Here is a 27,301-nt window from a genome sequence, read left to right on the forward strand (position 1 = left end):
CACATATCAAACTTGAATCTGACTAGAAGTGTAAGGCAAATTAGAGTTACAAACTCAGTTTGTCTTTCTGTATAGAAAGTTCAGTACCTCTTTATATCCTGCTAGCCAAAAGCGGTTTCTACAAAGCTTAATTAGGAACTAGGTTTATAGCAGCAAAAGTTTACTAACTCTACCTCGAAAAGCCAAAATTTTAAACTGAGAGTAGAAAGCTGATGGGCTGCCTCAACTGTTGAGAATCTTATCACAACTATGTCAACTATGAGACAAGAAAAAGGAAAATGGAAAAATAATCCCCAGTTTTGGATGCATTCAGTATTCAAATGCTTCTGTAGCAGCAGATGGTTGAGATGTACAAGGATACTCTTCTTTGTAACAGCACAATGGATATGCAGTGCCTATTAGAAACTTCTTCACAAAGCCTAACAAAGTCAAAACATATCAACAATGGATTTTCAAGACTGATAAAGCAGAATTACAGCAACTGTAGAGCACAGTGTTTTAGAGAACAGGATGGGGTATTTGAATCTAACTCATCTCTTCCCACAGTCTAAACTAATCAAGCTTCTAAGGAAAGAGGTATTTTCTACCCACTAAAGAGAGTTACCTTCTTTTTAGCATCTCTATTTCCTTGACTTACTCATTATCATAGTTCCAGCAACTGAAAGATGGAGGAATTTAGTATGAACAATCCCAATGCCTGAAATCATTTGGATAAGCTCATTTCTGCATCTCAGGTGTTGCAGCTGAATAAAACTGAGGCCAGAGAAATAGCTTAAATGCTTCAAATTCCAATTTAACAGATACTTACTGGAGTAGTATGTTTAATGGAAGTCCTCAAAAATGGAAACTGTGGTGCACTTCGAAATATGTTATTAGATTCATAGAGCAAAAGCTAAATACTCTACCTCACCTCCCTTGCTCAGCAGTCTATCTACTTGTAAAGTATGGGTGTTGGACAATTAACAGCCTAGTTTAAAGCAACAGCATCAAACAGTAATTGGATGAAGGCAACTGTTCGATGCCACTAATATTCCCACTTTCCACTGTCATCATGCAAAAGTACCCTGAGCAGTGAAGCAACTCCACGGCTAGTGTGGTATTCAATCCTCCAGACTAAGTAAAATATAAGCCTTAGTACCAAATTAAATGCTATCACTTTCACACCCATAACATATTAATGAAGCTCAAGGATAGAGGATCTGAACAAAATACTTGTAGAACTACGATATACATGAAATCACTGACATATTTCGTATAAATAGCCTTATATAAAGGTCAACGATGCAGAAATGGGGAAAAGTATCATGCACTCCCGTACCTCAGTAACATAAGTGCTGGGTAAATCAGAGTGAGAATCCTCTTCCTGTTTCAGGCTGGTATCTGAAATCTCTTCCTCGGTTCTTACCATAACTCCATCCATCAGTTCACTGCTGTTCCTGCTGCTGAATTTGGAGGCATCATCCTCATTGTAGGCTGCCTGTTCTTCATCACCCAGCTTGGACTGATGGATATCATCTGGGAAAGTATTTGTTTCTAGGGTATCGGGAGGATCTGTCAGGTCAGCTGACTGAATATCTGAATCAACGGTAAGTTCTGCCTGAGTGACAGAGGAGGAGATATCTTCAGCAGCAACGGTGCGGATTATGACACTTGGCGTGTGGCACTGCACTGTGACATTGTCACTTGTATTTAACAAATGCTCTGGCTGTAAGAAGTATTTGCAAAAAGACACACAAACAAAAACCAGAAAATGTCAGAGACTTTCTTCCAAGTTATCTTCAAATCTTTCAGCAAATAAAAGCAAAAGGATTCAAAGAACTCATTACTAAGTGTAATTTAGAGTTTTACATATATAGTATGCTAGCCCAGATCATCTGTTGACCTTTCCTGGCCTTAAATGATGAATTTGTAGACTGAATTTGGTGTAAACTGTTCTTTAAGTCACAAATAATGTAAATACGTAATATGAAAGAGGCAACTGTTCAGGTGAGGATCACTGTAGATTTTCCCAATTTTGCATCACTTTTGTTATTCAATCTCCAGTTTGCTTCCTCTTCCCTCCCTCTAATAAAAAGTAATACTGTCACTACTATACAAGTTTTGTGAACACCAATATTCATTTGTAAGAGTAACTGGAAACATCAGGAAACTGTAGTATTTTGTTTTGCGGGGGGCAAGCCACCAGAAAGAGACAACATGTTCAGCCACAGTAAGAACTAAGTTGCTTCCTAAAGCTAAGTTTTGATGCAACTTGCTTTTTAAAAACAATAAAAAAAAAATAAAAAATCTCACTCTTCAGTATTTTAAGCAAAGCAACAGTTATGACTTAAGAACTGCTTTGCAAATTCAACATGCCCATATAGGGGCCTGCATTATTATGTTCCCGTCCCTCCACTGCTCGAACTCCAGTCTTTTCACTGCTCAAAATACATACCGATAAGGCATGAACGATGATCTGTTCTGGGGAGGCTGGAGCAGCAGCAGCAGCTGTTAGGGTCATGGTAGGACTAGTCGTCAGTGTTAAAGGAAGGCCTTGGCTTGAGCTTGTCTGTAGTAAATATGTACCTGGTGTTCCAGTCGGCTGGAGATGGAAAGACTACAAAAGACAACACAAGTTTAATACCTAAACACACTGCCTTCCTGGGCCACACTGAGCACTCAGAGCATGTTTGTTTACATGAACTAGTCTAACTGTAACTCCCTTGGAAAACAAACAAACAAATCCAATCCCTACTGCATTGATTGCTGTACCGCACTCAAGAAGTAGAAAGAAACCCATCCATAACCTTAGACTACCAAGACAAGTACTAACTAAGGCCAAGAGTTAAGCAGGATTGTATTATGCTGTACAACAGCAGGTAAGAAAGGAACAAATTCAACTTACTCTTAACATTGAGAAGAAAGAGAAACTGTGCTATAAATTACTGAACAATGGAACTGAGAGAATCTTTACTTACTGGGAGCTTCCTCTGGCTCTGTTATGTCAGACTTCAACAAGAAAACAATGAGCACAACAGAAAACTTCATAGCACTAAGGCATTAAGACAGATTTAAAGCATTTAACTGTAATTCACATTTTGCTCCACAGCACTAATGAATTACACTTTCAGAAATACATTTGGCTTTGAGCTTTTAAGTTTTAGATCTCTTAACTTCCACTTTCCGCTTGAGAACTGATTTTTTGGGAAATGCACAGTTCCATAGTCTAAGAAGTAGCTGTGCTTCAAAGAAAAAAACACAGTAACAAATATCAGTTCTCTGTTACTTACTGGAAGAATCTCAAAGGTCTGTAGTGTTCCACTGTTCAGTGTTATTGTCTCAGAGTCAACAGTAGCAGCAGGGGAATCGGTTGAGGCTGCAAAAGGAAAAAAAGAGGAAAAATAAATATGCAAACCAAAATGTTTCAGCCCTGCAGAGAGCGTAACATACTATAATTACTACATAGCAGAGTACTGTTAATTCCAGTAAGAGGAAAAAGAAAACTGGCTTCAATCCTAATGACAAGATTCTCTGATTGGTACCCAAGATACAATACTATTTAAAGAGGGCATTCTACAATCCAAAAAAGGAAAAGAAAGTATGGTTTTAGTGCACAGGGATAAAAGCAGACAAATAAAGTTATCTGACGTGATCTAATTACTTTTTGGTAATGAGATTTGTAAGAGGTTCTGGTGTAATAATATGCTTTGGATCATGTATAACTTGTTTTAAAATGGTGTCAGGTTTAATATTGCTATATTTCCCATGGACCTCTTTTTTTTCTTTTTTTCCCTGTATTTTTAACCTTTTCTGCCCTTCACAGTATGTCCACCACTGATGAAACATCAGATGCTCCACAAGATATTTGCCTACCCTGTGTATTATGATTACAGTGTATAAAAGCTATAAGTATTCTTAATACAAGTGTGTAATTATTTATGCAATTATCTCCATGAATTCTAAAAGTAACGAAGAGAAGCATTGAAAACAGTTTACATATCAGACATTTCAAGATCACCAGGTCCAAACAGCTCATACCCAAAGCTTTATATCAAAAAAACTATTCAGAGCTGTAATCATGATTTTTACTTAACTCTTAAAAACTCAGAAGTTCCAGGAAGCTGGAGGCAAATTAATACTTTGCCTGGGATTATCCAGTAATTCCATAAATACCGAAAGGGCAAGAGACCTACACGACGACAGCAGTGCTCCAAGCACTGGAAACTTGGCCATCTCAGACTCTGTAGCTTCAAAGTAGAATAATTTTGGTCTCTTAAGATGATACAAACTCCGATTTTGAAGCTTTCATTGTTGGAGTGGCATGTTCAAGGGTTCCTGCTGCAGATTTCCTGGCACTTGGTAGCAGACAGCTGTAAAGTGTGGCTTGTCAGTTACCTAGCCAGTTATGTTCATAAAGCTTACAGCAATTACCTCTTTGAAACCTTGAGCCTTCTATCAAATGCAGCTGAAAGTGGCTAATAGGTTCAGCTCTCATGGGATTGGGAAAGACAGAATACAAAAGTCACTTTGATTACACAAACAGAAATTCTTCAGGAAAGCAGACTAAAATGGGGAAAAAGGCTTGTTAGGCAGACAGGGGTAAGTGACATCACAAAATAACCATTACAGGATTCAATTCAGAAAGGATGAAAGGTTACAGAATACCAGCACATCTTGCCTGCTCATCAAAACCGAATAGCTTTGACCAAGCTTGGTTCAAAGTCTGAGACCACTGACGTATTACGTCAGATAAAAAGTTCTTGGCTTGGTATTGCACGTCATGCCAATTAAAATTTAAACCAGATAAAATGAAGATGGCACTTAGTAAGTAGATTAAGATAGGCTAATCTAATGAAATTATAAGCAGGAAATTGTTCACCAAATGCCTATCTAGTCATAGGCTGAAGAATCAATTCTTAGCCTGATTAATTAATTTTGTAATCAGCAAGACTGAAGCACTACATTTTCCTAATAAAATTCACAAGTGACAAACAGTGCAAAATAGTATACAGTGGAGATGACAGGCTGCATATGGGGTGACTGGATTGGAGTGACTGGAGTTACTTAGTAAGATTAGTCACAAAATCAAGCAATAAGCACTACAGTCAAGGTAGACCTGGTAATAAATGTTTGATAATGAGCAAAGTTCATCCTTAAGAGCGTGGGAAGCACCAACTTAAAAAAAAAAATACAGTGGTTAGAGCAGATCATCAGCTGAATGTCAGTGTGACTCGGCAGCTAACACTTTCCAGAGTGTTTGTGCCTAGAAATAACTGCATAATCAACAGCAGGACTAGAAAAAACAACATTATATACCCTCCCTTCAGTGTCCTTCATCAGAACTTAGGGACAGCAGTGTATATATTTTACAAAAGGAGATCTTGTACATGATATTTATTGTTCTGGACAAGAGCTACCAGAAGAAACTTAAGGAATAAACATATACACTGTATCTTCATTAGGAGGCTTGTGTACTGAAGCCTTTTCAAAGAACATGTTATATGGTAAGCTCTTGTGTGCATGCACACAGACAAGACACCTACAACCCCTATGTCCAGGCACTCCAATTGCAGCTTCTTGGTACTATTGCCACTTATATATTGAAGTAATACCTTCATTTGCCTAACAAAGTTAGAAATGGGCGAATGGAATCCAGAAATCCTTAATCTGAAGTTATAGCAAGACCAAAGCAGAAGTAACAAAATTTTCTAAGACATGCCCACTCCTCCTTCACCACATCGAGTCGTTCGTTTCAGCTACTTACAGACATGTGTAATCTGGACTGGAATCTGCAAAGCTGCCACAGGGCTTGGTGCGTTGCCTGCGTTCTCCTCTAAGCGAGCCACTCGAATCTGCACGTGCTGAACCCCCGAACTGGAATTAGTGTTTGGTAATCCACTTCCAGATTTGTTCTCCGAAAGCTGGTGCCCTGGATTGTTTTTTTGGTTCTCATGGAGTTGTTTAAGACCCTTTATCAGCACTGAGAGAAAGAATACTCACGCTAAAACATGTTGAAGAAGCACATTTGAAATGCTGCATGTGAGATTTATCCAAGATGGAAAAAGTAACCAAAATCCTTCTGAATTTGGAACCTAAACAATTTATAGAGATATATCAACTAGAAACTTAGCACATACATAAAACACATTTATAGTCAACTACTGGAGTGAACTTCATTTTCTCAAGGAATCTAGACATTTTAGGATGCTTGGAAAAAAAAAAGAAAGAAAACATCATAAAATTTTGGACCTCTCTAAAAACACATATAGTATATCTCCAAGCTACAATCAAGTTCCAGTATCATTAATTGTATAATGCTGCTGTAAGAAGTAAACCCTCCAATCTTACAAAACATGGAAGTGGATTTGTTGAAGAGGTTGACAGAAGTGTCACTGGAAATAGGGAGGAAAAGAGAATTAATCTCGCAGTGGCTACACTACAATTCTTTGTCAGTGCATGAAGTGGCCCATTACTCCAGTAAAACTGCCCACCTTTCTTCCCTGTGATCACTTTGGTCCCACTGAGGGAGTCGTGGACATATATATGGTTACAAAAGCCAAGGCCTCTACTTTTCTAGCATTCAATACAGCAAACTGTTTAAACATCTCCCACTCTTGACACCATGACATTTTGTCTGGGAAAGAGAGGGGAGCCTGTTGATTCAGTGGCATATTTATATTATAGATTATTTCATGCAACAACTGTCTATTAATGTATGGTAAGCATAACAGGGCTACCCTCTCAATTGCAGCCTCCAGGCATGACTAATATATAACCACACTGATGACCACAGCAAAAGTGTCCATTAAATTACACCTTTCATTATGACATGACTAATCTTCCTGAGTTTACCTCCTCTCCCCAAGTCAGAGAAAAGGAGGGCTGAAGGTCATGGAGACTGAAATACCCTTTGTCTCAGGCACTAGTTTCTCCAACCAAGAATGAGAAAATGCTATGAGACACCTATTTGGGGAGCTTTATACTCCCAATTCCTCCCCTCATCCTCACTGTGCAGCTAGTTGTAGATTTACTTTCTGTCTACAGCTAAGGTTCAGCACCTCACACAGATTACATTTCAAAGGTAACAGATCTAACCTGAGGTGATACTGCTAGGCTGCAGATACATATCCTCTTCCACCTGAAGAGGTCACTGCCCTCCATACCAAAGATCATCATCATCCGAGATCTGCCAGCTGAGCTGCTTAGATACATGCTCTCACTTTAGCCAAAGTGAGGGGAGTTGGCAAAATCTACAGTTTAGGTGTATACATCAGCTTGGCTTGTTTCGACTGAAATACTTAAGAATTGCTTGTAGAAGCAATTCAGCCAGCAGATCCAAGGGGCCAGTAAGTTCCAGCAAAGGAGCAATGTGCTCTTTGGCCAGCAATGCTGTAAGTAGACAACAAAATACAGCCTTATTCCTCTGATATTTGTGAAAGGAGCTTTCAGAAGAGAAGTGTGCAGATAGTACATTACCAGGGAATGAAACATCTTTGTGGTTTGCAATCTGTCTTTTAATGGTCCACCATTTACTCCGAAGCCACTGTGGTGAGCGGACACTACTCCATCCTTCAGCTAGTAAATCCCAATTGATGTCATTTTCATCAGAAACTTCAAGTTCCGCTATCCTGGCAGAATACAGAAAATATTTACCTGTTAGAAACTACCCTCCAGACTGGAAGGGGTGTTGCACATCTCCAGTCTTGTCACACGTAACAGCGGCAAAATGGCATGCTAGTGAATAGTCCATCAGAGCTCATGAATTGACACAGGCTTCCAAGGCGCCACGCTGCCAGAGGTCAAGCAGAATCATAAACAACAGAAGATGGACTAGACCTGTTAGATGATCCAGTCCATCTCCTTGCCATGCAGGATTATTCTCCTTATTTACATATACATTAGGACTTTGATCAGATTATTGTGAAGCATTCCAAATGATGGTACTTGCATCTTTTCTCTTTGGAAAACCATTCCCCAAATACATCTCCAAGGCAGGAAATACTTCCTGAGGTTCACTCTGAACTTTCACTTAATTAATTTCATGTTATGATATTTACTTCTGTTTTCTCCTAAATAACACTCATCCGTCCTTAACACAGATTTTTGCCTCCTCTCAGGTGCTTCTTAGCCAAAGTAGATGAAGTTAACTACAGTATTAAACAGTTCCTCATAAACCAAACCCATCAGGTTCTCCAGGTAAGGGACAGTCTTCACATAGTTTTGGCAGATGTTATGCACACACTGGATTTTACCAGAATCTGTCTGAATACTACAAATATCTCTGAACTGCCTCCAGCTCATCTGTACGTGGAACATATGAAAGACAGGTGAACAATGAGAAGGGAAAAGATTTTTGTGGAAGTTAAGAAAAGTACTCTTCACAAACCAAGCAATAGCACTGAACACTCTTGCTAGCTTAAAAAAAAAAAAAAAAAAGCTACCAAAACCAACCCTGCAGGATGAGTTAAGGCTATCTGGACAGACCAAAACAGATACCATTTGTACAGAAATATTAAGAATTATAACCAGCACATTCTGAAATGTGGAATCACGTTCCTCATTTTGAGTTCATGTCAAACAGCTTCAGTAAACTAGTGAATATTGCTTTGGAAATAATGCTTAGATTCTCTGGATGTCTTGGCTTTTTATTCCCACCCAAAACTATCCACCCATAAAAATCCACTGGCTAAAAAGCCTGAGGTAAAGGCATTCAAAACGGCAGGAGGACTGGAGAGAGCAAAAGATTTCCAAAGTTACTACCAGGTTGCCAGTTCAAATGTAGTCAAAGATGCTGATATCCAATCAGTGTTTGGTGGCCTACATGAAATTAATTTGCAGTCTCGGTTTAGTTCTTTGTAGACAAGACGTCCACATCACAGAAACCACCACCACACTTGACCCTTGTTGGTCATCTCAGCAGAGAGGCCAAGGACTGAATGGGCAGGGAGACTGAACTACCCTCCAGTTAAGGGTTAAAGCGCATTGGTGGGGCAATGTGTGGGAAGCTTGCACGGTCGCTGCCTGTGCTGTACCTTTTCTGTGGAATAAAGAAGACTTCAGTCTCCAGGGTTTTCAATCTGACACCTTTCACGAACACTAACATTCACTAAAAAAACAAAAAACAAAAAATATGTTCAATAATAAATCTCTGGGAACTGTAAACACAGCAGTGATTTTTGGAGGGTTCTAGAGTTTTTAGTGTCTAAGAAACCAGCAAAATGGACCCCAATGGAATCCTGCTAGTGTCATGTATTACAAACCTTTAAAAGTAACTAAAATAACAAACCTCAAGATCAGATTTATTTCATCTTCCTTGGTCCACTCAGTGCCCCCACTTTGTTTCCAGTTGAGATAGTTGAGCCATTTAGAGCGGCATTGCTTTTCAGAGCGTGTCCCGACCCGTTCTGCCACAGCAGCCCATGATACACCTTGTGTGACAATGTCACCTGGTTCTGTGCTAGTTAGTTCATGCACTACTTCTGCTAGTCTTTTTTCTTCTTTCTCTGTCCACTTTCCTGAAAGAGAGAAAAGCCCTCCAACTTAACTAACAGGAGATGCCCTCTGTTCTGCTCTGTAACACGTCAACAGACATTTAGCTTCAGTGCCTTATTCTAGATGCAAATATTGACTTGTGAAGAAGATATAACTGTTCTTACTTACTAACAGTTTATATTATATCCATTCTTGATTAACAAATGCATAATTGCATCATTTTGCTGCCAAGTTTTTTTTCTCTTCTCTTGCTCTCGCAGACGAATGAAGGCCCACAGAACTTACCAAAATACTGACCAAAGCAAACTGGTCCAAGCTACCTGAATGGTATTAGTTGAAGTAAATTAACCACAGCAATTTAGTATTCAGTAATTACATGAGGTCTGACTAAATTTTCCTTCCATTTGAATATATACACTACAAAATAAACAATACTTTACTCCTAAAGTGCACCTGTCTCTTAATTGACAACAAATATACAGTGTATGTTTATAAACATCAAACACAAGGGAAAGTACTTTTTAATCCACCTCAATAAAATATGCTCCAGTAGCACAATATACAACGGAAAAGGGACTGCAAAAATAAACTGTGTTCTGATCTTTTAGAAGTGAAACTGGAGAAACCTATACCAAATACATTCTAAAAACGTCCCCAGATTTCACATTGCAAGTTCCTCAGTTCAGGGTTACAAATCTCTGAAAACATCATTGACAAAGGCAAAGGTGATAGAGTTTTAACTAGAATATCCATTACTGACACCAGCATTTACCTCACCTGTGTTGCAGGTATCCTTCATCAATCTGCATCGATCTTTTACAGATGAAGCACTTCTCCCCAGTGCAGCTCCTATTGTGGCCCAATCGTTACCATGCTTTACTCTCAGCCTAAATAGAAACATGCTCATTAGCCCTATATCCAGTTATGAGTTTACCAAAATATCAAATGCGATATAATAAAAACAGGATCATTGTGCAGAATGGCGAGTCACTTGATACTACAGTATTAATACTTTCTATCATCACTGCTGATTTTTCTATGTTTCTAGAAGCCTTTGGGCCAGCTAAACCACAGGATACTCACTTACAAAATGCTTAATACCTAACTGCCTTGCAGGAATGTTGTGAGGCTTAATTACTGTGTTAAATACAGTATGAATGTTTAGATAAACAGTCAATATCCATTCTACACAAGTTCCTCAGGGTTTTCAGATGGTATAGAGATCACTTGAGAAATCCAAATAATGCCCAATGAAAACCCAGGCATCCTACAGTTTAAATCAAGCAAACCACTGCATAATCATTTTCCTAATTTTAACTATTATTTTCCTCCCACACATGACAACAGGTTGCTTAACATGTTGAGCCATGACTACTTTTGACACGTCTGGAATCAAAGGCACCTTGTGAATGACACAAACCAGCTAAATTGATCCAAACATATCCATCAACGCAATGAAATACACTCCCTTCCTTCCTTCAGTCCAACCTGGTTTCTTCAAACTGCTCAACACTGGAAAGCTGCAAAAGGAGATAAAGTCTGCAGCCCCTCCTGCTTGATCTATCAGGTTCACAGTCAAAATCAAAAAGCCTTGCTGACTTTTTATGTCTCTAATACTACATAAGGGAGATCCTACCATTGACCTACCACTTTCTTTAGAAATAAGCTTTGCTCAGGTTTCCTAAAGAAAGGGAATGTCTTTTTTTTTCACAAACATAACTGTAAATGTTGACTGTGCTTGTTAAAATCTGAAACATCACTAGTTCCAACAGAAGGCTTGCTTTAGAACTTTGTTGCATATTGCTTATGTCCTGAATACAAATTAGAAAATATATTAAAAAGAAATTCAAATGTAGTTCAATTCTTTTCAGATTAATTTAGTGACCACTATTTTCTGATAGAGTTGGAGCAGTCAAATATACTTGCAACTTTTCAGTGATTTCATATAACAAAACCTGTTAAAACTACTCAAGCTACTAAATATAAACAAGGTAGCATGACCTTGTTAATAATAAGACTTACTCTTTAAGCTTTTCAATTTCCTCAGGAGTATACCTAAGCAGCAGGTGAATAAAAAGACATTATTTTAAACAGAAAGCATACAGCATAAATATTTTTGTTTTACTAACCACACAGTACACATTTAGTTACAACAAGAGATTAAGGAATTTCAGCTCTAAGAACCAGTCTGACTGAATGCTTCAAAAGCACGTGAAGAGTAAATGTCATTTTCCACATTAGTGCATTTCTAAGGTTATCTGGTCTAACATTCCTCTCATTTTCCAGCAAAATTCCTCATTCTTGGTCATCTTACTGCTAAGAACAGAATTAAAATTTTGTGTATTAATCTCAAAAAACCAGCTATTTTTTTCCTTCCTGTCTCAGTTCACAATCACCATAAGGCTGTCTTTCCATTAAAAAAAAAAAAAATCAGCATCGAGATGGTATTTTTAATTTTCAACTACCTTTAAAATCTAACATCCTTTTCAGCACTTCTGGATGGCACCATACCCACTGCTTTACAGATGGGCAAACTAGGGGCACAGGGATGAAGATCAATTAGCTCAAAGTCACAGTTCCAGAAAGAAACAACTCCTCAGCAGATCCATGATTGTGTCAGTCTTCTAATCATATCAGAATTCTCTGCACCTTTGTTTTCATTTTTTTTTGTTTGTGTTTTTTAAATTGTGGATACCATCAACTTTACACAACAATTGTCAGGGTTGGTCTACGAGAATTAGCAGATGTGAGTTATGATTAGCAAAAGCTAGGTCTGTTTGGCTAGAACCTTCTGTCTCACATATAATATGTCAAACATTAAATATATGACCCTACTCATACCAATAAAACCATGCAGCATTAGAGGTTTTCATACTTTCCAACATGGTTTCTGTCATCATACATGCGAAGAACTCTTCTATAGACAGCAAAGAGAGGCCGATTCAGACCCCAAGCTATTGTCCTGTAGAAATCTTTTCTTTCATCTTTTGACATTTCAAATATAATTTCAGTGGCATCTTTTATTCCACGGGCCTAGAAGAAAGCATTTAAAAAAAACAACAAAACCAACCACAAACAAAACACCTTAGATAAAGTCTCCTAGAAACCGAGAAGCAGAACATTTAAGAACTAAAGCCTAGCATACTATTATGCAACTTTCTATGTATCTCAAATACTACCGTCCAAAAGTTAAACTAAGTATTTATGAATTAGCTACTTCAAATACAAACCCTTGAACACTAGGGGGGTTTTTTGTTGGTGGTTTGTTTTTTTGTTTTGTTTTGGTTTTTTTTTTTACACCAGAGTCCAGGTAGACATGGAAGCTCTAACTTTTATCCGCATTAAAAAAAATAAATCTGTCCAAATGTATATTTAAGATCAAAAATTGAACTGTCATTTAGAACATCACGGAAAATACATCGTAGTGGAATTAGCCTGGGGTCATACAAGGGAAAGTTGTCAAACAGTGCTATATCAACTTATTACATAATTTTAGATATTCCTTATCTGAAAGCATTTTTTTTCAATTAAACTACTCTTCTTGTTCTGATGGAAACTCAAAGTAAATTCAATACAAAAACACTAGAGTTAAGTATAAAAGTAAAGTTTTAGTTTAACTTCAGCTTAAACTAAAAATCACTGTATTTCAATTATTCAAAGCAGTACAAGAAAGCAGATAAATGGGAAAATAATGAATCCAACGAGTTATCAGTAACTCAGAAAAGTTATTTAGCTAGCTTAAAAAAGCTTCCCTAGATAACATTACCCATGAATGATTTTGTGGCAGACATCCTAATACACATGCGGGCAGGCACACTTTCTACAACTAATACTGAGGATTTTTATACCAATGAAGACTAAATTCAGGGCTTTTTTTGATCCACAAATGAAGGATTCTGAACCTGTAGTACTCAGGCTATATATTCTCAGCTGTAAGGGCTCAGCTCAAAAATTCTCAGCCGTAAGCCTACCACAAATATGACTTATGGGCAATTATCACTCTCAGCCTGTTAACTGCATGTCTATTTTTACACTGAACTCTGACACTGATATATTAAGGGGAAGAAAGCAGATACAGGGATCATGTCAGCATAGTAAACAACCACAGATATGGCATCAAAGAAGTCTGGAAGTTGTATTCAATGCTTTGTAAGGAAAATTATCTCTAGTCCTAGTGCCATTTTTTTTGTCCGCCTTCATCAAAGGTTTCATAAGCGATGCACATTCAGAGAAAGAGATTAAGCCAATTGAGCATCCCGACATGAAATTTTAAAATGGGTTATATTTAGTATGCAAATTAAAAGCAATGTTATGTTCAATAGTCTTAAATCCTGTGTATGGATACAATTTTCTCATGTATTTCAAATGAGTAATGACCATTTCTACTACAAACTGATCAGAATCACTTATTGCCTATTCTGGGAAGTACTAAAGAAAGTTGGTTTCTAGCAGGAGCTGCATCACCACGCCAACTAGCAGATAACATACTCCAACACATACCTTTAAATAACGCTCAATGTTACTCATCAAAATGTCAATTTCTTCCTTTGACCACATCCCTTGCTTCCACTTATGGCCTGAAAATAGAAATGACAAACTAATCACTGAAGTGAAAGTCAGCAAAACAACAAGAACAGAAATATCAGAAAACACAACCCTCATTACTGCAATGAGCAAAGAAAAGAGTAATTTTAGCTACTTTAACTAATTTTAAACAGATGTTATTTCAGAACTGATAAACAACCCCTAGTAATCGTCCACTAATGTTAAAATAATGTGTCAGACCCCTCTTTCAAAAACATGCATTTCTTCAGAACATGAATTCTGTATGTGCTGTCAAGCCACACTTTCAGGCTATCTCTTCAGTCATAAGTAGAAAACTTCTGTCTTTAAACTGACAGCTGAAATTTCCACGCACGCAAATGATTCCAGAAGCTGGGACTTAAAATGCGACTCATAATACTACTTGAGGAATTGGCAACAACGTGAGGTTCTCTTATACGCCTTATAACTTCCCAACATGTGAGTAGTGCTACCTACTGAGAGTGCTTTTCACAGAGGTAAATCTCTACCTAGTCTGTTTTGACAAGCTGGTCCCTATCTCTCTCCTTCTTTTGCATTGAGAATAATGCCCAGTGGTCACAGTCAAGACTGATGGCGAGTGTTTTACTCCCAAATAAAAGTGGTAAACCAATAGAAACAAACATTACGTTTTGTCTCCGTTTATGCCCTTAGTAACTACAATGCCAGCTAAGCTTTAAAAGCAAACCCAATCAACTTTATTTAGAGAGAAAATTTCAAACCTGAGGTCTATCAATAAAACATTAAAACGTTCCTATCCTAAATTTATATATATATTCCTCTTTTTTCCCCTCATGCTCATACCATACTTAATATTAACAATTGCTTATAATTAAAGATTATGCTGGTGACCCAGTTTACATACTGGTGTGTGCTGGCTAGCTGCCCATCTCTGCTCAGAAAAATCAGGGTACTTCCTTCTCAGCCTGCTAATTACCAGAGCTGAGGCAGAACACACCAAAGAGACTGTTTACTCAAATCCAATTATAATGAAAAGTACAGGCATTATTACTAACTCCATTGGAACTGATGAGAGAAAACTCTTCCCTTGTGCCTGATGGCTTCAATCTCTTCTTCCAAAGCTACAGAGACATACCAACAATCTACTACTGTAGCTGTGATTCACACCTCTATTCAAGCATCTGAACTGACTTAAAGGGACACTGCTACTCTTTACCGGCAATAACCTTTAATACCCAACTATTTTAGGAAAGGAAGTATATTTTGCACTTCACATGTTTGCATATTCAGTGCCAAGATTATTATAACCTGCCCACAGGTCATGAAAGAAAGCATTATCAGGTGGAGACTGTCAGGCAACACACATCAAATTCTTAGCTACTGTAAAAGGAGATGCATATAGTTATTCCTCCACAGCTGATCTCTGTAACAAAACATGGAGACCCCAAGAAAAGTTCAGCTAGTATGGATTCTCAAATATTCTTCTTGGCATATTTCACTGGAAATATCTTCCTCAAATTATTAATCTCTTAATTAGAATCACCAGATTTAGTGCCCTCATTCATTCATAACTGTAAATGCCACTTGTGATATATGCTCAGTTGATACGCCTGTGAGACAGCTACAAATGCAGTAAGTTTCTAATATATTTAACAAGACACACGTCAACCATGAGGCCACCAAGTCACATGAAAACAGTTATTTATCTCTCTGCCAAATCACCAGTACATACTCCTCCAGTCACAGCTGAGAATGTGCTGCTCCCAACTCAAGTCCTTTACCACTGGCTACTGAAAAGATCATAAACTCTGTGCTTCCTTTCACCCTAGAGCACAGGAACTGTAGCAACATGATTTCTCACTATTTCTACCCAGCTGCCTTCAGTGCTGTGATGCAAAGGAATCTCTTTGCTATCCCATCCCTGCCCCACTCATTGGACTGAATACTGAAGAGCTTTGAAGCCCTATAAATCTAATAAATAATAAGGACAGAGAAAATGGGGAGAAATTACTGGTTGTTAGAAGCAACTGTTAGTGCACACTTGGGACCACTGAGTGGTCACTGACATAGTTGCTCAGCTCCCTTTCTCTGAATTTTCCGTATCCAACACCCAGGTTCTACATGCCTCACCCACATTTTTTCACTGACTCAGCAGTATACTCAGCTCTCTGGAGTAGAACTCACTGGGTAAGAGATCATTTGCTTCTGTGAGAGAAAACCATTACTTTCTTTCCTAAAGTTCTCTAGTAAAAAAGGGAGTTGCTCTGGACTGACTGAAAAAGATTTAATTTTTTTTTTTTCCCTAGAAAAACATAAAGTCAGGGTAAGAAAAATAGTAGAGAGACTGAGGAAACTGGAGAGACAACATGTCTTCATTTGATGCTAAGTTGTTTCTCCAGGTTTAGAAAGGCACTTCCCTGGGGAGAGTGTGGAAATAAAGCTCTAAAGTTCAACAGCTACTACATGATTACGCAGATACATTTTGAGAAGGAGGAATGCCAATGGATTGGTAGTTTTAGGAGTAGTGGTGATTATTTCAGTAGATCCTGGTCTGCATGATCTCTCTACTTCTGAAGCAACTCCATTCCAGAAACTGTTTAAGATGAATCACAACATAGTAGCCAGACCAGTAAGTCCTGCTTGGAGGAAGATGTATTAACCTGAGCACAGATTAATTTTTTTCCTGGTGTACCCCCCTCTGACTGCAGCTTCCCATCTCCTAACCAGGTAGAAGTGCAAACAGAGCAAACGCAACAGTCTGCCCCATCTGTGCTGACACACATTATCTACAGCAGTTCTCTACCACAGCCACTAGAATCACTGTCACCACTGCAAGCATGGCCCCTCTTCCTCTCCAAGTTTATCTAGAGTTCCAACTTTCTTCTTGCATACAGAGTGTAAGAGGGCCAGTGAAGACTTAATGCATTAGATCTCTCAGCTTTTTTAGAATCAGTCTTCTTGAATATCTTCACTAAAGAAGCCAGACCAGAGATTGCTTCATGCAACCTGCGAAACATTCTGAAACATTTGGAATAGCTTACACCTTTTTACAGCATGGGAGAATTGCATTTGAAATATCCTACCTTTATTTGTTAGAGAATCCTTATCCTCTTTAGTTGTGAACCAGGCTTGACTAACAGCTGACACTTCTTCATTGCCCATTGGGGAGATTTCATCCAGCTGTTCATTCTGAAGAATCTTGAAAAGACCAATATGAAATCATCCAGTAAGATCTTCAGTTCTTTCTAGCACCTTGCATTTAACACGGAGGCATAACTTGAAGGAAAATGAAACCAGCACATCTAGTTACCTTGCTGACTGCTCAGAAAGTGACACTTTTTAGATATGGCATTAAAAGTATATTCACCTTTCTTAAAACACCTGAGTAAGATTTAGCATCTTAACATATATGTGATATGAGAGTTAATTAGATAACATTCCTCGTCCTGTTTAATGTAGAGTGAATATGAAGAGTCTCACTGGCTTTGGCGGAAAGACGACTATGTCCAGCATCTCCAGTTGAGACCTTTTAAACATGGTATACCCACAAGGAAAACTGTATGTAACTGTTAGGACTGGTGACAAGACAAAGTGTATTTAGGCCTGTTATAAAGCTGACTTCATAATCAAAGAATGACAGAAATAACAGATAAACTTGTCTTCTATGCAGATCACCACAGAGCAAATAATTATCAGTGGGGGGTTACATCTATTACTGTTTACTGTATTGCTCTTCGGGCAGTAAGTTATGCTACAAATAACCTCTTTCATATATAAAATGATTCAATTGCACTTCTACAGAACAACACTTTACAAACAAAATCTGTGCTCAAATACATTAGTTTAATGCTAAAAATAATCTTATTAATTTAATAAGCCCCTTCTGCTATTTGTTTCCTTTTTCATTTCAATTAAAAAAAAAGTACATCAAAAAGGTCAAATTTGAAGTTTTGCTGTACCTGAATCTGAGTAACAGTTCCTTCATTAATCTCATCTTCAGCTACCTCAGTGGTAGCAGTCATGGTCACCTCAAAGCTCTGATCATTTTCTGAAACTTCAGAATGTACAAGTTAGTTTTATACCTTACCCCTGTAACATTTTTTATGCAGGCTACAGGTTTTATAAATTGTTACCTTTGCACTGAAAATTTTAAAGAGGCCTTATTTGGTATTTACTTATTGAGAGAGTAAAATCATCAAAATGATTATTGACTGTTCCTCTTCATAAAATTTAAATAGGGGTTTTGAAACCTTCAGTTTTATACTTGACTGTAACTAAGACCTCATGTGAAACAAATAAATAAAAAGTGTTTGATCTGGTGCAAACATTTGGCACTGTATTAATGCTTCCTTTCCAGCCCTATCTTCAGTGTTATCCAATTACTAAAGTACAATGTCCAAATCTTTTGGCTGTATTCTTTATCCCCAGTTTTCCTTCAACTTCAACATGATAATGCGTTTACTTCTAAGGAGTTTCTACTAAATTCCACCAAATAAACAGCTACTCTAGGTACTGTAAATTGGTATTTTAACTTCCTAGATCTGGTTTTGCCTCCCTTTGGGAGATTATATTGAACTATCTAATACTCAATTAACTCCCTTAAGACTAATTCAGCACGCAGCCTACCTTTTGTACAATAATCTCTACCTTAAAAAGACCATACATCTCAGTATTATAAAACATGGCAATACTAACTATACTGTTTGATCATTAGAAAAACCTAATTGCTCTTTGCAAGAGGAGAGCATCTAGTTCGTTGTTCATTCACTTATCCTTCAACTTATTCAATGCACCTGTGCCTGCAGTCCTCTATCTGTAAGGCAGGTTTATTTTGCCAGTACTGTATAGATAACAATTGCTGCAAAACCATCCAAGGCTCTGAGAAGTAAAGATGATACCCAAGTATGTTAATAATATTTGAAAATAAAACATGCAAAATATTCTACTGTGATCCAGAGTCCACTTTTAACCTTCACCAGCAGAAACATTTGCTACAAGAGTACATAAACTCAAAACAACTTACTTGGAACTGCAACAACAGAAATGCATGGAGTGGAATCATCAAGGCTTTGATCATCCTCTGATAAGCAAAGCCTCTTGTGCGGAGGAGGTTCAGTGCTGTCTTCAGAATCTACTTCATCAGCTTCTAACAACAAAAACATACGCAGGTTACTTTCTATCAATGAAGCAGAGCTTTGGACCAAGTTCTGTTAACAAAGTGGACCAAAACAAAAGGGAGAGGCAAACGTGATAAGTTGGTTTGGTGCTTTACTACTGCCCAGGAACTTGGTCTAAGTTATGGGCAATAACAGTTCACATGCCGCCTTCAACACACATTTTCTGTGAGATTTTCTTTGTAAATTCCATCCACAGTCCATTACACACAAACAAATCCCCTACATCTAGAGAAATTTGGGTACATGATTGGTTCTAAGAACCCATTTCCACTGAAATAAATCAGAACAGCTCTATCCTTGTTGGGCACATATATAAAAAATTTTGTGATTTACACCTAGTTTGACATTTAATCCTTCTTTAAAGTGAAACAGAACAAATTGCAGCACAGTAGGCTGAATCCAAGTAGCTCACAGAATTGGGGGGCAGGGAAGTATGATGGTTGGATCAATGAAAAAAGAAGAAAAAAACAACTGTGCAACACAATTCTATACCATTTTGAGGGCAATGAAGTATAAGGTTCCCTTCAGTGTCCTGAGTCAGTGTCACAGAGTTCACGGTTTCTACTGTCACTGTGTCAGACTCTTCTTCAACTGTGCTCATACTCAAACCTGAAAAAGCAATATACAGATTACTTTTCTTCAGTCAGACTGCCACTTTGACCATAGTGCTGCTTCCTTTATCTCAAACAACCAGCACAAACCCCCATAGAGAATGATGGGTATCCGTCTGTTCTTTCACATGAACAATTCCATGGTTTAAGACATTCACCTGCCTTTACTTTTCCTGCGCACTTCTATATCGCACAGGGCAACATCAGGTAGTTTCAAAGATACTTTTCCAATTAAAAATAGTACCTAAACTCTCTATTCAGGAGCATTTGCAACCTACCGTTATTTTGTTTGGTTTTTTTAAACACAAACCTAGGCTATTACTTTTCCGCATCTGCTATTTTTTCTTTCACTAATATTTGTTCCACTGCTCATTTAATAATTTTACTATTATATAACCTAAAGCTAGCCAGGACTGAGAAATATTTTTGTAGTGTCATCCTACCCATAGCTGCACTATTTATAGATTACTAAATGGCAAAGTTTTAGTCTCCTTCCACGCATGTAACTAAATGTGAAGCTAGTATTTTTTTCTTTAGCATTGAAACAACACGAGCAACAGAAAAACTGGGTGCAAGCAATCACCAATATAAAAAATTACTCAGGAAGTAAGTTAACCAGGAGAAGCAGCATACACTGAACTCTGTGAACTAGAGCAAAACAAAGTGCTTCTGACGATCTCATTTCCACTATGAAAGTACTAAGAAGAAACCCAAAGCTTGCAAGAATTTCAATGTAAACTAGCACTATTACTAATCTTGAAATAAAACAAAACAAAACCCCACAAAAAAAGTTCTAATCCATCAAATACGAAGAAATAACCTTTTCTGCTGCCCAAGCTAAATGGAATCACATCAAAAATATCCAGGAACTTTGCAATGTTCTCATCAGTTTTGAGCACCTGGGTTTGGTGAGTCTTTGGCAGAGCTTTGTAAAAAGAAGGTATCATCTATTTCTCCTTGAAGTGCTCAGTCTTTTTTATGTGTTTTCTCATATGTCAATAGCAGAAAAAAAATTACTTGTAACTTTTATTTTAAAGCCAAAATGCAGTTATCAACAATTTTAACTTACATTGTTAAAAAAATCATTGACTATAGCTTAAAAAAAAAAAAAAATCAATTGCAATTACATTACAAAGCTTCCATGTATCACGCAGGGATACCCATATGCAAGTGGAATTTACAACCTGGATTTTAAATCCCATGTATAATGTTAATAATATTGCTTCAGCAGGAAATGATTTAATTTTTAATCAGAAAACATGTTCTTTGGTATTGAAGATTCCCAAGAGCAGTGTTTTCTTGGAAGGATAAAACTACTGCCAGTCTTTCAATAAAATTACTTATCACCTCTCAAGCTTGATGAAGATTTGGCACATCTTTAAGCACATGTAGTGACTGATTCGTAGAATGAAGTGATATTACCCTTCTGAACATGTCAAAAATTTCAGATACCGTTGACATTTCACATCAGAGGGTTCTCAAATTTACTTTCATATCTACCATCAGCAACAGCTCCTTGCCACATGCAAGTGCAAGAGGCAGTAACTTCCTTGGGATTCATCCGCTTCTGAGTTTTACAGCTTCTGCCCTATCCTTTACTAGAAGTGATGTTGCTGCACGGCTACAGTACTGATTTTTAAGAACCAAAGGAGGCATCATTAAAACATGAAGAAAGAAATCCAAAGTGTCGGACAAATTAGCCGGCTGTAACTTCTTAACTCAGTTTTGAGTTATTCATTTAACTTTCTGGGAGTGAACAAACTGGATAATTCTGGAGGGCCAAAAGAAATAGATAGCTTCTCTTTTTCATGTTCGTATGTACTTTTTGAACAACTTTTACTACAGGGAATGCTGTAGCAAAAATCCCCAAAGTTACATGAAATGCCACAGAGGATTCTTCTTTAATTATACCTTAACAAATAGTAGTAACATTTATTTTTCTACAATCAGCTGAAAGCACTGTTTTTCTTCTCACCACTATAAAGGCTTGAAAGACATGAAATTCATTTTTATAAAACACATTATGTCAATCACGTACTTCACCTAAAGCCCATCTAGAAGCAGCGGAAACTATAGCACCATCCACAGGAGAAGACCATTCTTTCTTTTTGTTGAAAGAATACTGAAAACTGAATACAGAGATAGCAAAGCTGGGCCATTCTTTCATCAGTTACTCAGGACTTGCTAAGAATCAAAAACCACATTTATAGGATTAGGCTCCCAAACCAAAACCACAGAGTAATTAGGTTTGTCTGTTTGCATTCTCTCCCTTGCCAGTTTGCCATGCTAGAGGAGAAAAGAATACAGCATGGAAGGGTTCCACGCATCCAAACCTGGCGTTTCCATCAAAGGTGGGGAAGAAGCTACACCACCGTCAATAGCTGCTACCCTGTCACTTCCATACAGAGCTGTAACAGGACTCTAAATAGAAAACAGCTGAGGCTCCACACCTAACAGCAGCCCTGATTATTCTGATCAAGTTAGACATCTACAGTTGTCCGCTTGAGCTCCCAGGTACTCCTTACAAAGCACCAAAAAACATGCACAACACATTGTTCAAGGAACTGTGATTTCCTAAGCAGAACTCCTCAATGTAACTCCTGGACTGACCAGGGTTTTATAACTTTTTGCCAAACTCCCAAGAACAGTTTATCCCAACAGTAAGTGCAGGCTCTCCGGAAAAAACAATAATGTTCTGCGTCAGATACTTGAGATTTAGCGTATCTCAAGTTTTCTGAGTAAAAGTAATAATAACCAAGCCTTTATAAAAAATTAGGAAGAGCCAAATCTTTGATTTGACTGGAAAAATTCCCATCAAGTTTAATGGATATGGCCTTGGACCTCAACTGAAAACTGACTGCAAAGAACATGAGGAGTCAAGTCAAAGTCAAATGCATATTTTGGATATTATTTTTTTATTCACTAGACTACATAAATACAAGAAAACTGAAGGAAATAAACAAACTTGTTCTTTCGAAATACATTTACACCAGGACAGGAGTGCTAACCCACGAAGACATGAATTAGTGACCCAAAGGTGAGAAAAAAAAAAAATATCTCGAATAACTGCAGTGGTTCTTCTGTGTGAATAGAAAACAATCTCCAGATCTTATAAAAATCACTGCTTTACACTTAAATAACGATGAAACTACCATGTATGCTGAAGACACATCCAATACAACATATGATGGGACCACCTGGAGTTTACGGTGAGCTTGGTGGAGAAAGCACAGTGCTGCTGCAGGAGACAACGCCCTCTGATGCAGGCTTCTTAGATACTGGCTGCAGGGACACTGTACTCGCCCGATGTCCTTGATTTATCACGAGATGACAGCCGAAGCCAGGCTAAACAATGCCGTACCACTGCAGAGGTCTTTTAGGATGTGCCATGCGAATTCTGTTTAATACAGACACCTGCACACCCAGTACAAGTCTGCTCTTGAAGAAGTTACATACAAAGTTAATGACAGCCAATGTTCCTTAATTAGTGAGAATTACAACATGAGTAGTCTCGTCACGTCCGAAGTATCACCTTCTTTTCCTAACTTCACTAAGTATACTTTTGAAAATACATTGCTTTCTATTTTAAACAAAAAGCTTGCTTTAATTTCAAATGCATGACACAAGACTTTTCTTTAATCCTTGATTCAAACACATTCTTTATAGAAATACCAATCTACCACTAATATTTTATATTCTGAAGGAGGGTGTCAGCTTGTGGGGGAAGGGAACACTGTTGGATGCACACACACTAACAGTGTAGATGCGTATTATGAAATGCAGAGAAGACAGCATAATCTTAAATTTCTAAGATAGCAGCTTAAAAATCAGTGTAAATTTAATAAGCACTTTTTGGCTTGTTAGATTTTTGAGTGCGTTCACCAAATCCCACATTTTTAAGAGTTGCATTACAATTTTAAACAGGTTTCAACTTGCAACCAAATAGATAGGAAAATACTTCGCCTGCAAGAATCATTTAATATAGAATCCCAATACAAATTTTCCACTAACGCCACATAATACAGCAGTTCTTATTTATTTGGGAAACGTGCAGCAGATTTAGGTACAAAAACCCCACAAAGCTGATTTTATACCACGTTACCAAAAACCTGAACATTTTAATACAAAATTCCTGTAATTCTTAATCATCTTCATCACGCAGATGGGCTCAATTATTCTGTGGGCTGTAAAAATGAAGCACTTCTAAGAAATAGTATTTTTACCCTTGCAGACAGAATTCTGTCATTATGCCTAGTCATTAACTGAATGTTATGTCTAGTCTTCTGTGGACTGTTGTAAATCTTTTAAAATTTCTACATGAAACTGTATTAAAGGCTGTGTTCTCTGCACTGGGCAAAATGTAAAAGTGTATTTCAGTAAACCCTGTAAGAAGCAAAAATTGAAGTTTATTAAGGGAGGCTTCCACTACTGAGGCATTTAACTGGAACAATCACATGGGATGCACTGGGATTTCAAGGCGTTCATTCAAGAGTAACACAAAGGAAACAAAGTCATTAGAGGACCTCATATACCTCATATTTAAGGAAGCATGAATGTTTAGTGTATTCCATACCAAGTCAATACTTCCAATACATAAACAGGAGTTTTTACTATTCAGCTAGTGCCAATTCTCTTATGCTATTATTCAACAAAAAAACACTTTTCTCCACACCAAGTGGGTTCCACTCAAATTTAAAATTCCACCACAGAGAAACTGTCTTTAACAGCTGCAACAACGGATGTAAGAGGGGACCAAACCAGACAAATATCAAACAGAAGGACCCAAAGACCTGAGTTCAAGGCATACAAAGATTTATTAAACTGTAACAACATGAGATTACAGTCCTTTAGGAACAGTTACGTTCCACTCATCAGTGGTATTTAGAGAAGTGGGCCATCACAGAAACGGAATATATGGGAGACACAATAGGACAAACTGTTCTCATTTGCATTGATCCAAATTTGGCAGAACTCCATGAGTTCTAGCCTATCCATTGATATTTTAATAAAGAGCATTGAGCATGCTTAAATGTCACACAGGGGAGGGGGAAAGCTAAGTCGTAGCTCTTTCAAAGGAAAAAACACAGAAAGTTGCAAGGTTTCTTTTTCAGTAATAGAAAATGGCTCTCAGGCACAAGGTTATGACTATGGACAAAAATCTTGACAAGTATGGTATGCACTAAAACAAATATTCTTTTTCCTTCATGTAAGTCCAGTTTTATTCTAAGCATTCCAGTAACTTCTTCACCTTTATAAACAACAGGCAGAAATTCAGCATGCAATAAAATATGAAAAATTGTTATCCTAACTGTACAAGGCCTAAGACTGATAAGCAAAGCCATGGCTCTGTTGCTTTCCAAGCCCAGAATTAACGTTCATAAATAAGTAACTATTAGAATATGTAAAATACAGTACAGACACATGGAGGTCTTTGCCTCTTATATACCCACCTTTTATAATTTTTAGTGGTTAAGACAAAAATTGGTATTTTTAGGCATTCTATTTATGGAGTTTTAATTACTGTTCAATCTTTTTTGGTAAGTCATAAAACATCACCTAGAAAGTTTCAGTAAGCGTCCAGAAAACAAGAAAGAAATTGTTGCCATTATTATATTCATGTGGATTGATGGAAATGAGAATTTGAATGAGATGTGCCCATCTCATTGCAAAGCCTCCACCTCCTGGTTTTGCAAACGCATTTTAACTATGCTGTCAAGAAGCCAACTTACATCTATGGCCAGAGCAGCGCTGGCAAACAAAAAGCATTTTCTAGATTACTTCAACACATAACTTATGACGGCCAGGTGGGGCTAAACAATGGTAACTCTGAATAAATACATTCAAATACTATCTGTCAGCTAAAGAGATAGCTAATAAAAGTGCAACAGCTTCACTGTGCTCAAGTGCACAACCAAGAATACAGAGACCTGAAAAAAAAAAGGGGGTGGGGTGGGGTAGGAAGGAAAAAAAGGCTTGTCTGACCAGAATCCTCTATTTTGGCAAAACAGAGAGCGTAACTCTAGTGCAGAAAAGCCTGGTACCGCTTTTAGATCCCCTGATCTTGGCAGAGTTACGCATTTCAGATTCCACTTAAAAATAAAGCCCCAAGCAACCTCAAATCACAACTCTCGCTGGGATAAAAAAAGATGAAACAGAACAGATAAAAGCCAAAAGCTTAGGAAACCCCAACCGCAGACCCAGCGAGGGGAAATCGGGAGATTTAAAGGCGCTCGTGCAGGCGGCCTTTTATTACAGATATGGAGGCAAGGGGACAGCACTTTAAAGCAGAAACGGCACACACACAAACAAACAAAAGCCCCCCCCGACCCAAACCCAACCCGCACGCCGCCCTCCCGGGGGAACCGAGGCTCGGCGATTTCCAAATTCTCCCCCATTCCGCCGCGCCCCCCCCCCCCCCCCCCCCGGCCCCGTTCCACCGTTCCTCCTTGCGCAGCGCTCCCAGCGTCCGGCAGCGCCCCGGGGAGGCGGGGAACAACGGGCCACGGCCCGCAGGAGAGAGCCGGCGGGAGGCAGCGGCCCTGCCCCGGCCCCCGGCACTGCCCCCAAGGCGGGGGCAGCGCCCCGCAGGCGGCGGCTCCGCGCCTCAGGGCCCGCCTCGGCCCCCCGCCCGCCAGCGCCATTTGGTCCCGGGCCGCCGCCATTTTCCCGTCCTCTCAGCGCCCGGCGGCGGCGCGGGCTGAGCCCGCTAGCCCGCTCCGCTTAGCCGGCCCAACCCGGCCCGGCTCGGCCCGCGGTCCGGCGCCGGCCGAAAAGCGTGGGGCCGGATGATGGCCGCCTCCCCCCTTCCTCCCGCTCCCCCCCTCAGCCTGCTCCGCGCCGCTCCGCCGCCGCCCGGCCCCGTCAGCCCGCAGGCCCCCGCGCACTTACTTCCTGTTTTGGGTCCGGGCACTTGAGAAACCAGGATGGAGACTCCCAAGTACCAGGATGGAGGCGCCGAGCGGCAGCGAGCGGCGAAGGGGGGGGGGGGGAGGCGGAGGCAGCGGCGGGGCAAGGCGCAGGGCAGACCCGCCAGCCCGCCGGAAGGGCCCGCCGCCCGCCCGCCCGCCAGCTTCCGCCCCGCCGCGGCGCCACAAAGCGCACGGCGCGGGGGCCGCCGCGGCGGCGGCGCCACAAAGCGCACGGCCCCCCCCACCCCACCCCGGGCCGTCCCCGCTGGCGGGGGGAGGCGGGAAGGGCCCCTGAGGGGAAGGCGGGAAAGGCCCCTGAGGGGAAGGCTCCTCTCTGCGTCCGCGCTTCCCTCAGGGCTCGCTCTTCGTTTCCCGCCTGCCTGATGAGCTGGGGAGCGGGGGAAGAAGGACAAAAAGAAAAAAAAAAAAAAAAAAAGGCGTATTATCAGGAATGAGCCTTAAAAACGGGAGTAAACGGGCGACGGTCTGCGGCTTGTGGTGCTCGCCGCCTCACGGAGCGGGCGCCTGCGGGCGCCCTGACCCTTGGCCAAAAAAAAAAAGTCACCCTCGCAGACAAACCGGGTAGGTCAGG

The 27,301-nt window shown here is 39.3% G+C and overlaps 1 protein-coding gene across 4 annotated transcripts in view; it reads right to left on the reverse strand.

The window, feature by feature from the left end:
- DMTF1 (cyclin D binding myb like transcription factor 1) overlaps positions 1-26,822 on the reverse strand; it is a 30,619-nt gene extending 3,797 nt beyond the window's left edge. Inside the window, exons 1-15 of one of the 4 annotated variants that reach the window (XM_075024721.1) lie at positions 26,690-26,822; positions 19,683-19,799; positions 19,037-19,156; positions 17,973-18,067; positions 17,097-17,211; positions 13,972-14,048; positions 12,347-12,504; positions 11,494-11,526; positions 10,249-10,358; positions 9,266-9,494; positions 7,456-7,607; positions 5,744-5,959; positions 3,270-3,355; positions 2,435-2,596; positions 1,319-1,705 (exon numbers count right to left, since the gene is read on the reverse strand). In XM_075024721.1, the coding sequence (XP_074880822.1) occupies positions 1,319-1,705; positions 2,435-2,596; positions 3,270-3,355; positions 5,744-5,959; positions 7,456-7,607; positions 9,266-9,494; positions 10,249-10,358; positions 11,494-11,526; positions 12,347-12,504; positions 13,972-14,048; positions 17,097-17,211; positions 17,973-18,067; positions 19,037-19,156; positions 19,683-19,791 (2,049 nt within the window). In that variant the 5' untranslated portion in view covers positions 19,792-19,799; positions 26,690-26,822. Of the gene's footprint in view, positions 1-1,318; positions 1,706-2,434; positions 2,597-3,269; positions 3,356-5,743; positions 5,960-7,455; positions 7,608-9,265; positions 9,495-10,248; positions 10,359-11,493; positions 11,527-12,346; positions 12,505-13,971; positions 14,049-17,096; positions 17,290-17,972; positions 18,068-19,036; positions 19,160-19,682; positions 19,800-26,689 lie in introns of those variants that run through there. The other 3 variants (XM_075024720.1, XM_075024722.1, XM_075024723.1) reach the window with 3 other exon arrangements.
- Between the last annotated feature and the right edge of the window lie 479 nt (positions 26,823-27,301).

Source organism: Buteo buteo, chromosome 4 (genome assembly GCF_964188355.1).
Source record: "Buteo buteo chromosome 4, bButBut1.hap1.1, whole genome shotgun sequence".
In the NCBI taxonomy this organism is placed as follows: Eukaryota; Metazoa; Chordata; class Aves; order Accipitriformes; family Accipitridae; genus Buteo; species Buteo buteo.